The following is a 12,910-nucleotide window of genomic DNA, read 5'->3' as shown; positions in this document are numbered from 1 at the left end:
GATTTTAAATTAATACATGAGGGAGAAACCCCCAAAAATACCCCAACGACTATCACATCGCATTTTCTCTTTGCTTACCCAACAATACCCACTACTTTCAAATCCCCAATCTTCTTCTTCCACAACCCCTCAGTCTCCCGCTCTGTCATATACCAGAACGGCAGCCACTTCTTTCTCCAGCATCCCTCCGATCTCTTCATTGTACACAGCTGCTGTTGCTGTTGCTATGTGATGTCTCTCCACCGAGGCTGCAACCTTTGAGCTCCTCTCCTCTCTCCGCTGCTGCTGTTCTCTCTACTCGCCCACTTTCGACCGCTACCTCTGTACTCTCTCTCCAACCTTTTGCTTTCTCTACGCACACCGCCACTGTTCTATCCACCAGCAGCCTCCGCCGCCGCCTGCAAACTCTGCTGCCAGCACTGCAACGAATATCTCCTCCCTTCAGAAAATTAGGTATGCGTTCTCCTTCTTCATGTTCTATTTGTTGTTATTTCTAATTCTGGAACCTAAATTTGTGTCTCTTGTTTTATTTTATCTAAATATTTGTTTTTTTTTTCTCTTCCTCTATGAATTGAATTTATTTATTTTTAAACTATGGTATTTTGTATCATTGTTTTGTCATTTCTGGAATGATAGAACTTTGGCACTAGAATTTGCTTAACAGAATGGACATGGATATGGTGAGCTACAACAATAGTCAAAGAGCCTAACATAGCTAAGTTAATAGATAATTGAGCATGCCATGAAGTTGTTAGGATCTCATATAGACCTTTATGACCCTGGCCTGTAAATGGACCCTTATGGGCCTCTAAGATCTCTTTTATACCATGACCAATCCCCCAGTTGGTTCTATACATGTGACCAGCTATCAGGAAAAGAATCGCAATAGCTAAATGATGGTGCGCAATATCAGTCAGCCATAAACCGCCAGTTACTGGATCTAATCCTCCACGAAAAGTAAGAAAATCCGCGTATTTTGACCAATTCAAGGTGAAAAATGGAGTTGCTCCCTCGGCAAAACTGGGATAAAGTTGAGCCAAAAGATCCCGATTCAAGATAAATTCATGAGGAAGTGGAATCTCCTTTGGATCTACTCCAGCATTTAAAAATTGGTTAATTGGTAAAGATACATGTACTTGATGCCCGGCCCAAGAAAGAGATCCAAGTCCTAGTAATCCTGCCAAATGGTGATTCAACATAGATTCTACATCTTGGAACCATGCCAATTTTGGAGCAGCTTTGTGATAATGAAACCAACCAGCAAAAAGCATTAAGGCTGCAAATACTAATGCACCAATTGCGGTGCAATAAAGTTGTAATTCACTAGTTATTCCAGATGCTCGCCAAATCTGGAAAAAACCGGAGGTTATTTGTATTCCTCGGAAACCCCCGCCAACATCTTTTCTGTGCATCTTTTGATTTTTGATTAATTGATTATTGAATATTGATGACTTGATCAGTTAAGAACATGGATTAGTTCAATTTTTTAATTTCTTTGTTCATCTATCTTTTTTATTAGGTTAGTTCTGGGTTTGCCTCTTTATGAGATGAAAATACAGTGTGATTAAACTTTATTCAATTCAGTGAGAGCTTTTTAATATTTGTGATGTGTTCTTCCGAAATAGAGAATTAATTTGCTTGTGTATGATTAAACCTTGCTGCTTTATAAAAGAATGAACTAGTTAACATTCTGGGGCCTTAATTTGCTTGTCATTTGAATTTAATTAAAGACGAATGGAAGGATGAAGGCCTTAGTTTGCTTCGGTTTTGCTTGCCATTTAGGTTCACTAATCCGTCTTCATTAAATACAATGTAATAAGTGTCTTGCATATGATTGTTTGCAATTCTCAATTTATCTTTTATTCACGTAACGAGACTCCTTTATGGCTATGCAATTGATGACTGCTTGTTAGACCAACCATATTCCTGTCTTTTATTATTGTCTGTTAATTTGTTAATTGAAATATATCTGATCACACAGAATATTGTTATTCATTGAAAAAGTTGAGAAGTTGAAGAACACAATCTCTGGGATCACTTTGGTCCCATTTTGGATTAAAAAAAATTAATAGTTTACAATCAAAAGGTGTCAAGGAAGAAAATGAGTTAAGCAAAAAAAGAAAAAGAAATAAAAAGAGAAAGAAAGAAGGAAGAAAGAAAAGTTGAGATATGCATCCATATAAAGGGCATCTAAAAACATATTGTGATGACTAAAAGATATCTCTATATGTGTATCATGTTGCTAAATGCTACAAAGGGAATGGACATATAACATAAGATGGAGGGAAAATAATGAAGGATGTTGTGAGGAAAGATTGAGTGATTGCTTCAGGAGATGACAAAAAGCTACCACCTGTTGTAATTTTTGGTCTATTAAGTAATAATGTAGATTAAAATGATTATAGGTGAAAATTTTTAATGAATGTTGGAGACTTGTACTGTTGTACATGGATGTTATAAATTATATCATGTAGGATATTTGTGTCTTTATTTGTGGTCTATTGTAGATTTGTAGCCCTTTTTTCTTACTATATTATTTTTATTATATTGAAGGCAAAATTTCCAAGGCGTAGAGCCAAGAAAATGGTCAAACAATCAACTCAATTGAAGGAACTTAAAACCCGAACGCAGCAACCTCAATTCAAGGAGCTTGAAATTGAAGGTACAGCAAAATTAAATAACAAATTTCTTGATCAGCATAAAGTTTTCACTATTTATTTTCATTAAAACTCTACCTGTGTGTTTGTGACAGTGGAGCGTCAAATCAGTGCAATTAGGGTGGTTCGTGATGTTGAGATCGAGCGATTGTTGATGGAACTTCGTTTGGTTCGGTCGTGTTTCAGTGAGGAACAGCTCCGGAAGCCAATGCTGCAGGTCTTCGAAGAAACCTTACCGAATCTCTCAATTGTGAAAGATGAAGGGAATGGGAAATTCGATGTGAAGTGGAAAGAGAGAGGGAGCAGAATGTCCACGACCTGTGGTGGTGTAGGAAGAGATTTGCACGCTTCTCTGTTCCAAAGGCTTTCGATTGCTTTTCCTTCGAAATGTCCTGCTTCGGTTCCTCAGTTTGGTGGTTTTGAATACTCCAGCAATACTGGTAGTGTTTAGTTTTCTCTTTTGATTTAACTCATTTCATATCTGAATTAAAGTTTCTTAAATTGAATTAAAAAAAATGGAAATGTGTGTTACGAAACATACTATTGTTCTATGCCCCTTAAATTGTTTGAGTTCCTTCAATTTTGAACGATTTTACTATAGATAGTATAGTTCTTATACATTTTGGCATAGATTGTAGTTGATACCTGTTAGTTTACTTCTTTGTTGGCAGGGAGAACAGGATATCTTGGTGATGAAAATCTTCATTTTAAGGACTTTGTATGTTCTCTATCTTCTCTGTGCACTTTGATTAATTGTATTTTGTAACATCCTTAGCTGGCTTATTTGGGTCACTTACGCAGGACTTGATGCGACATAAAATTGGGTCACTTCCATTCTCATTTCCATTATGTGCTGAAGCATCGATGAATTGATTTGAATGAGAAATGTTGCTATTCATTTAGGATCGTTTCATGTACAGATGGAAGAGAACTTACCTCTGTTACTAGTTTCTTTGCATATGCTGCTAAATCTATTATGACTAACTTAAACAGCTTGCAAATAACAACTAATTAGTGATTGCAATGTATCGTGATAATATGAATTGATTGAATGTCTGTTACATAGGTTTTTGAGGAGCCATGTGAAGCTCAGACTCTCACAAGTCAAGAAGGTCTTCAGACTCCCAATGTCCGTATTTTCTCCCTTTATTTTTTACGTTCTGTTTTTTATGGATGACTTTATGAACTCTAGTATTCGTTGCTGAGGCTATTTTTTAAACAGCTGTGATTGATTTGGCTTTGTTGCTTTTTGCAGGTGAGTAGTCAGCGCTTGTCTGTTGGGATGACACCCAAAACCCTTAGGCTGCCAAAACCTGGCGAGATGCTTCTCTCTGTCCATGGATCACCTCTTGGTGTTTACAAGGAAAATAACATGGAAGCTATATATGGTACGAAGCAAATGTTCAATTTGAAACTATTGCCATATTTTGTTCATTTAGTTTCCTTGTTGCATGAAAGAAGGCGACAACTCCTTTTTTTTAACATCTGCATACTTTCTCAAAAATAAACTACCAAGATGGTACCCGAAAGTTTATGCCGCTAACAAAAATAACCTGGAAAGATAACAAATAAGCTCCAAAAGATTTAAAAAGTGAGAAAATTAATCGGATATTAGTTATATTTTTTCATAAAATACTTTAGATATTAGATTTCGATACGATTTTTTGTAAGCATTATTAGAAAAATGAGACTTTGTCATAGTTAAAATTTGGTGATTTGTCAAGGAATTTTTTCAATGTTTTTTGTGAATGATTGAATTTAAAATAAAATGCACAAGTTGTTTGCTAAATACAAAATTCATTTAATATGTAAAAGTAATATGATATTTTTGTTAATGTTGTCACGTTTTAAATCTTCTGAGACTTATTTGTCATTCATATCTTATTTGGATATTTTTTATAGCATTATGAATTTTTTGGTGCAATTTCGGTAATTTACCTTGTTCCTAATAGCATGTGAGCTATTTTTAGCTCAATTTGTTAGTTACTTTATAAGCTAAGTTTTTGATCCCGTGAGCTACTGAGCTTGAGCTAAAAGTTTGAGCTCATTTATAAAATGAGTCAAACTTAACTTTGCTATGTTCCATAAGCAGGGTTGTATATTCATTTATCAGTTCACATAGATATGTAGATGCCTTGAGACCTTGGCATAATATCACCTATATCATTATATATTATCAATAATAATATATAATATCTCAATTATTTGCATAATGTGTCTTGTAGATTAAATATGTTGAAAATAAGTATGTACTTGTAGCCAAAAAGCTTAATTAATATCTAAGGGTTAATGTTCAAAATGGTCTTTGAAATTTTACTCGTGCATCAAGATTCCATAATAAGATTAAGCTCAATAACAAATGAGTCAAGCCATGAGTTGAGCTAAATATTATCAAGCTGAGTTTGAGCATTGTCAATTTTGGGGTCGACTTTGCGTATTTTCAACCCTTGATTTTGTTTTTGTTCTTTCACACTGAATGAAAATCCTGAAATCTTCCAGAATACTCTAGTTATGATATCTATTATTATCTGCAGAGTCAGAAGAAGGTTAAATGCCTGCTAAAGCTATTATTCGCACTGACAGTACCATCCTCTTCATCTCCTTAGAGGATGGCCATGTAAATTTGGTGGCCCCTAGTTCATCATTTTTCATCCAATGTTCTACAGTTTTAGATGAATGCCATTGACTAATTAGATCGAAGAAATGCAAGTATTGGTTTTCAGTTGCTAGACCATTCTACAAAGTTGCTTATACCATATAGTTTCAAATTCAGTGTTGGTTTATACTTGGGGAAGCATAATTGTTAGATTATTACATATTTACATTGAGGTTCAGTTATTTAGTCAGTAATGAGAATTATTCTCCTAAATATGTATGTTAGGATTGGTTTCATTCTGTTAAGAGTAGTACAGACTACTTAAAATGAGTATGTAAGTGATAGCTATGATTGATTGTATTGGTCAATCTCATTTTAAATCTATGCTTAGATTTTTCTCCCAGGCTACTCAATTTGTCTGTGACTCCGTGCATTCCATTGGGTATTGACATTTGTTAACCCTTTCGTGTTATAAGTTTTAATAATTTGAATTGTGTATTCTTTTTGCTAATAGATGTTTTATGTTGTTATGAAAACCATCATGTAGTATTTAATCTGAAAGTAATAGCAGAAGCAATAGAATAATGGTAAGCGGCATACAATCCCATAAAAAGAAAAGAAAAAGGTAGACCTAAGTTGATTGTGCATTAAATCTTTCTCCTTTTTCAGCCTATCGACGTTTGCAATGTAGCATTTGGATTAAGTCCAAATTTTTGAGTTTGGTCGTTTGCATCGAAAAAGCTTTTGAGATTTCAATTGCATTATAAATATCCTCGAGATTAAAAAAATTGTTTTATGTTAAATGACATCATTTCAACAAATGTTTATCATCAAAACTAAAGTAATATCGTTTTGTCCAACTCAACGTAAGGATATGTGTCAAGCTTGATGAGTAACTCGACAGAGAGGGGATAGGAATCACATGGTGCAATTTTTTTAATTTCAGAGATTTTTATGGTGCAATTAAAGTCTTGGTGATTTTTTTCGGTGCAAACGATCAATTTCAATGATCATTTTAGAGTTTAACAAAGTTTGGGTTGTAGTATTTGTTGTGATAAGTTCAAAAATGTGGAATGTGGATGACCATTTACGGGCGGCTGTTTTTCCCTACGAAGAAGTGTTGCTCCCAAGCTAAATTAACATTAAATAAAGTTTGAAATATTCCATGCTTTACCTCTATAAATAGTGAGGTATGAGACAATGGACGTAAGTAACAATAAACAAATGCAATTCTCTTTCTCTTTACTTTTAATACTTCTTTCTATCTTTATATATATATATACATTACAACACATAATATTATTATATATATATAAATCATTATTGAACTAATTATATTAATGCTAGAGTCTTCTATTTATACATTTTTATTTTATATTTAATATATCTTTATTTATTTTACAACACGTTATCAGCACGAGACTCTGATCAAATTTTTAGGAAGACTCAGGTAACAAATTTTCATTATGTCGAAGCTCTTTCATCTTGAATTCAATGCTCTTGATATATCAGGAAACAATTATTTATCATGGATACTAGATGCTGAAATTCATCTTGATTCAATGGATCTTGGAGATACCATTAAGGCTGAAAATAATGCATTCCAGAAGGATAAAGCCAAAGCCGTGATTTTTCTTCGTCGTCATCTTGACGAGGGATTGAAAAATGAATATCTCACATTAAAAGATCCTGCAGATCTTTGGAAAGACCTTGAAGAAAGGTATAATCATCAGAAAACGGTGATATTTTCTCAAGCTCGATATGAATGGACGCACTTGCGTCTACAAGATTTTAAATCCATAAATGAATATAATTCTGCAATGTTTCGAATCACCTCACGAATGAAATTATGTGGAAAAAAGATCACTGATCATGATATGTTGGAGAAAACTTTCTCAACCTTCCATGCCTCGAATGTGCTCTTGCAGCAACAGTATCGAGAAAAATGATTTAAAAAATATTCTGAGTTAATTTCTTGCCTTCTTGTTGCTGAACGCAACAATGAGTTGCTCTTGAAAAATCATGAAGCGCGCCCAGCTGGCGCCGCCCCATTTCCTGAAGTAAATGCGGCAAATTACCCCAGAAGAGGCAAGGTTTTAATAACAAGAAAAATTATGGAAGGAAAAAGAATTATATTCAAAAGAAAGGATCTCACCAGAAGTGGGATAAAGAAAGAAATATCGGGCAGAATAAATCAACAGAGGATAAGTGTTTTCGTTGTGGTGGAAAGGGCCATTGGCCACGTACCTGTCGTACCCTAAGGCACCTAGTCGATCTTTACCAGGCATCTTTGAAAAAGGATGACAAAGGAAAGGAAACAAATTTTGTTTCAAATAATGCTGAAAATTCCACCACTCATTATGATGTATCTGATTTCTTTGAGGATCCTGAAGGAAATATTGGTCATTTGATCAATGATGGAATAGTTTAATATGTGGGATTGTGAAGTATCTATGTAAATAAATAATGTAAAGAACTTATTGTTAAGTTTTATTTTCTATGTATTTAAGTTTCAAATATGATGTATATAAATAATAAAATATTAATGTATGAATTTTGAAATCATTAAATATGTCATGTTTTAAAAAAGAAATTTAGTATATGACATTATTTTTATGTGCAGTATTTCTTAGAAAAATAACTCCGATCAAGTATTCAATTTAACTGTGCATACTACTCATTTTATTATTATTTGTTTTTGAAGAGAATGGCAAGGATATGTAATGAAGATGTATGCCTTGCGGATAGTGCAAGTTCGCACACTATTCTCAAAAGTGATATATATTTTACCCATCTTGTGCCAAAAGAAGAATGTGTTAATACTATCATTGGCTCAGGCAATGTGATAGAAGGCTCCAGAAGAGCTATAATTTTGTTTTCTGGAGGATCAAAATTTATAATAAATAATGCACTATTATCTACCAAGTTCCTGAGGAATTTGTTGAGTTTCAAAGATATTCGCCGAAATGGATATCATGTTGAGACAATAAATGAGGGAAATCATGAGTATTTATGTATCACAACTTATGATTTAAATAAAAAAGTAGTATTAGAAAAGTTATCCTCACTTTCATCTGGGTTGTATTATACCAAGATTAGTGCAATTGAATCACATGCCATTGTAAACTAGAAGTTTACTAACCCAAATGAATTCATAACTTGGCATGATAGATTGGGTCATCCGGGAACAACCATGATGAGGAGAATTATTGAAAACTCTCATGGACATTCACTAAAGAACCAGAAGATTCTTAAAACTAGTGAATTTTGTTGTGCTGCATGTTCTCAGGGAAAGTTGATTTTAAGGTCATCATCAGTAAAGATTGGATTTGAGTCCCTGAATTCCTAGAAAAGATTCAAGGTGATATATGTGGACCTATTCATCCACCATGTGGATCTTTTAGATATTTTATGGTCATGATAGACGCATCTTCGAGATGGTCACATGTGTGCTTATTATCTTCTCGCAACCTGGCGTTTGCGAGATTACTGGCTCAAATTATTCGATTAAAAGCACAATTTCCAGAAAATTCAATCAAAGCAATTCGTCTTGATAATGCTGGTGAATTTACTTCCCAAGCTTTTGATGCTTATTGTATGGCTAATGGAATAAGTGTTGAACATCCAGTAGCTTATGTTCACACACAAAATGGGTTAGCAGAATCACTTATTAAACGCCTCCAATTAATTGCTAGACCCTTACTTATGAGAACAAATCTCCCAACCTCGGTTTGGGAGCATGCTGTTTTACATGCTGCAGCACTTATTCGTTTGAGGCCAACGAGTTACCATCAATTCTCTCCTATGCAATTAGCTTTTGGCCAGCAGCCAAATGTTTTCCATTTAAGAATATTTGGGTGTGCGATATATGTTCCCATTGCACCACCTAATCGCACCAAAATGGGACCCCAAAGGAAATTGGGGATATATGTTGGATATGATTCTCCCTCTATAGTGAAGTATCTTGAGATACAAATTGGGGATATGTTTAAAGCCCGGTTTGCGGATTGTCATTTTGATGAATCAAAATTTTCAACATTAGGGGGAGAGAATAAGCTTCCTGAAAAGGAACTTAATTGGAATGCATCATCATTGATGCATTTAGATCCTCGATCAGGGCAATGTGAACTAGAAGTTCAAAAGATCATACATTTGCAAAGAATAGCAAATGAATTGCCTGATGCATTTTCCGATACAAAGAGGATAACCAAGTCGTATGTACCAGCGAAAAATGCTCCAATTCGAATTGATGTCCCAGTTGGACAAATTGCCACCGAAGCAAATACACGCCAGAAGCGTGGCAGGCCTATCGGTTCCAAAGACAAAAATCCTCGAAAGAGAAAAGAGGTAAATAATATTTCTGTTGAAAAAGACATAGTAGAGACACCTTCAGTTGTCCAAAATTCTGATATAGTGTTAACGCCAGAAGACGTTCAGGTACCTGAAAATTATGAAAATGAAGAGATCTCGATAAATTATGTCTTTACAGGAAAGAAATGGAACCGAAATAAGACAATTGTCAATGAAATATTTGCATATAATGTGGCATTAAATATCATGCATGAAAGTAAGGATCTTGAGCCAAGATCAGTCGAAGAATGTCGACAAAGGAATGATTGGCCAAAATGGAAAGAAGCCATGAAGGCTGAATTAGACTCACTTGCAAAACGTGAAGTCTTTGGACCTGTAATCCTTACACCAGAAGATGTAAAACCTGTTGGATGCCGATAAGTATTTGTGAGAAAACGAAATGAGAAAAATGAAGTTGTACGCTACAAAGCTCGACTTGTATCACAAGGTTTTTCTCAGAGGCCAGGTATAGATTATGAAGAAACGTATTCCCCTGTAGTGGATGCGATAACATTGCGTTATTTGGTCAGTTTATCTGCATCTCATAAACTGCATATGCATTTAATGGATGTGAAAACAGCCTATTTATACGGCTCATTAGATCGGGATATCTATATGAAAGTTCCTGAAGGACTAAGGATATCTAAACCATCCAATGAATATTCGCAAGGGTTATACTCAGTCAAATTGCAAAGATCTTTATATGGTCTAAAGCAATCTGGACGAATGTGGTACAATCGTCTTACTGAGTATCTAGCCAAAAACGGATTTAAGAATGATGATATCTGCCCATGTGTTTTCATAAAGAAAACTGCATCTGGATTCATTATAATTGCTGTGTACGTTGATGATTTAAATATCATTGGAACTCCTGAAGAGATTCCAACAATTATAAAAACTCTAAAAGAAGAGTTTGAGATGAAAGATCTTGGAAGGACTAAATTTTTTCTCGGCCTGCAGATCGAGCATATACAAAATGGGATCTTTATTCATCAAACAACATACACAGAGAAGATCTTGAAGAGATTTTATATGGATAAGTCACGTCCATTAAGTACTCCAATGATCGTAAGATCTTTGGATGTGAAAAGTGATCAATTTTGTCCTAAAGAAGAGAATGAAGATATCCTTGGTCCTGAAATACCATATCTTAGTGCAATTGGAGCGCTAATGTATCTTGCTAATAATACGCGACCTGACATATCATTCGCGGTGAATTTACTAGCAAGATATAGTTCCTCTCCAACCAGAAGACATTGGAGTGGAGTCAAACAAATCTTCCGATATCTTCATGGAACGGTTGATATAGGATTATTTTATCCCTATGGATCCAAGTCAAACCTAGTTGGCTATGCAGATGCCAAATACTTGTCTGATCCACATAAAGGGAGATCTCAAACAGGATACCTGTTCACATATGGTGGTACAGCTATATCTTGGAGGTCCACGAAACAGACGATTGCTGCAACATCCTCTAATCATGCTGAAATACTTACGATTCATGAAGCTAATCGCGAGTGTTTTTGGCTGAGGAGTCTGATTCAATATATTCTATCATCATGTGGACTAATTGATCATAAGATAGCTCCAACTGTCATGTTTGAAGATAATACAGCATGCATTGCTCAACTTAAGGGTGGATACATCAAAGGTGATAGAACAAAGCATATTTCTCCCAAATTCTTCTTCACTCATGATCTTCAAAATCAAGGGACAATTGATGTCCAAAAAATCCGCTCAAGTGACAATCTGGCAGATTTATTTACAAAGTCACTCTCAAAATCCTCCTTTGAAAAATTGGTACATGAGATTGGGATGCGCCGATTTCAAGACATTAAATGATGTCGGCAAGAGGGGGAGACTGTACTCTTTTTTCCTTGGTCAGGTTTTTTTTTCATTGGGTTTTTCTTGACAAGGTTTTTAATGAGGCAGTCCCCATCACAAAGGATATTGTACTCTTTTTCCTTCACTAAGGTTTTTCCCACAGGGTTTTCCTTTAGTAAGGTTTTAATGAGGCAATAATCCTAAATGGTCATCCAATGGAGAGTGTTGTGATAAGTTTAAAAATGTGGAATGTGGATGACCATTTATGGGCGCTGTTTTTCCCTGTGAAGAAGTGTTGCTCCCAAGCCAAATTAACATTAAATAAAGTTTGAAATATTCCATGCTTTACCTCTATAAATAGTGAGGTATGAGACAATGGACGTACAGTATCAATAAACAAATGCAATTCTCTCTCTCTTTACTTTTAATACCTTAATTGTTGTTATTGACAAAATAGTTCTTAAAAAATTTTAAAATTTGATAAATGTGTCCCCAGCTCGCCGGAACAAATCTTCGACAAATACAATACTAACGTGGCTACTGTATTTTGGTGACCTGTCAAACCACTCCAAACCCTAATCTCTCCCTCCCCAACGCACACTCTCTGTCCCTCTCCTTCCCATCGCAGCCCTCCCTCAGAAAGACTAGCAGCATCCTCAAGAGAGACACTAGGTGGAATAGGTAGAACTAGTGTTTTAAGGTATGGGACTAGTGGCTTAAACTTCCAAGTGATGATGGGAAAATTGCGCATGGACTTTGAGTCATTGTAAACAATGAAATGAACTTCATGGAAATCCTGTCTGATGGAAGAGGGGCTGCGATGGGGAGGGAGGGAGAGTGTGTTGGGAGGGAGGAATTAGGGTTTGGAGATGGTTTGCCAGGTCACTAAAATACAATGGCCACGTTAGCATTGTGCTTACTAGAGATGTGCTCCGGTGAGTTCGGAGACATACTGGTCAAATTTTAAAATTTTTTGGGGACCATTTTGTTAATAACAAAAGTCAGGTACCATTTTGTCAGCACCAAAATCTTTCGAATATCAATTTGGTATTTACCTCAATAATAATAATACATGAATAAGATAAAAATGTATAACAAATTGAACATATTATATCACATTGTGTGATTTGAATTGGATTGAATCAATTTTAAAAGGTAGATCTGAAATCTGATTCAATCCATGCGGTTTGCCAAATATAGAATCCAATTAAACTCAAATTAATGCAGTTTTAATCAATTTTAGTTTGGATTGGATAAACGGGTTTAATTTGGATCGATTTGAATTTAGACACCTGTTCGATCGGAATCACTATTACTACTGCCATCGTTGGAAGAAGACAAAGGAGAGGGGGAGAGGATTCGAGCATAATCGAAGACGAGAGAGAGAGAGCGAAAGAGAGAGAGCATAGCAAAAGAGAGAAGATAGAGGAGAGAGATGCTCGTCAGAAGAAGAGGAAGGCAGTGACAACGCCAGAAATAGCGG

At 35.2% G+C, this 12,910-nt stretch overlaps 1 protein-coding gene across 2 annotated transcripts in view; it reads left to right on the top strand.

Annotated features, from left to right (window-relative positions):
* LOC107605277 overlaps positions 1–5,661 on the top strand; it is a 7,482-nt gene extending 1,821 nt beyond the window's left edge. Inside the window, exons 1-7 of one of the 2 annotated variants that reach the window (XM_016307101.2) lie at positions 29–453; positions 2,554–2,662; positions 2,753–3,097; positions 3,329–3,375; positions 3,724–3,786; positions 3,913–4,045; positions 5,192–5,661. In XM_016307101.2, coding sequence (XP_016162587.1) covers positions 2,584–2,662; positions 2,753–3,097; positions 3,329–3,375; positions 3,724–3,786; positions 3,913–4,045; positions 5,192–5,208 — 684 coding nt within the window. In that variant the 5' untranslated portion in view covers positions 29–453; positions 2,554–2,583 and the 3' untranslated portion in view covers positions 5,209–5,661. Of the gene's footprint in view, positions 1–28; positions 454–2,553; positions 2,663–2,752; positions 3,098–3,328; positions 3,376–3,723; positions 3,787–3,912; positions 4,046–5,191 lie in introns of those variants that run through there. The other variant, XM_016307102.2, reaches the window with a different exon arrangement.

This window comes from Arachis ipaensis, chromosome B06, assembly GCF_000816755.2.
Source record: "Arachis ipaensis cultivar K30076 chromosome B06, Araip1.1, whole genome shotgun sequence".
Classification (NCBI taxonomy): domain Eukaryota; kingdom Viridiplantae; phylum Streptophyta; class Magnoliopsida; order Fabales; family Fabaceae; genus Arachis; species Arachis ipaensis.
This window is presented reverse-complemented; position numbering and strand designations above follow the sequence as displayed.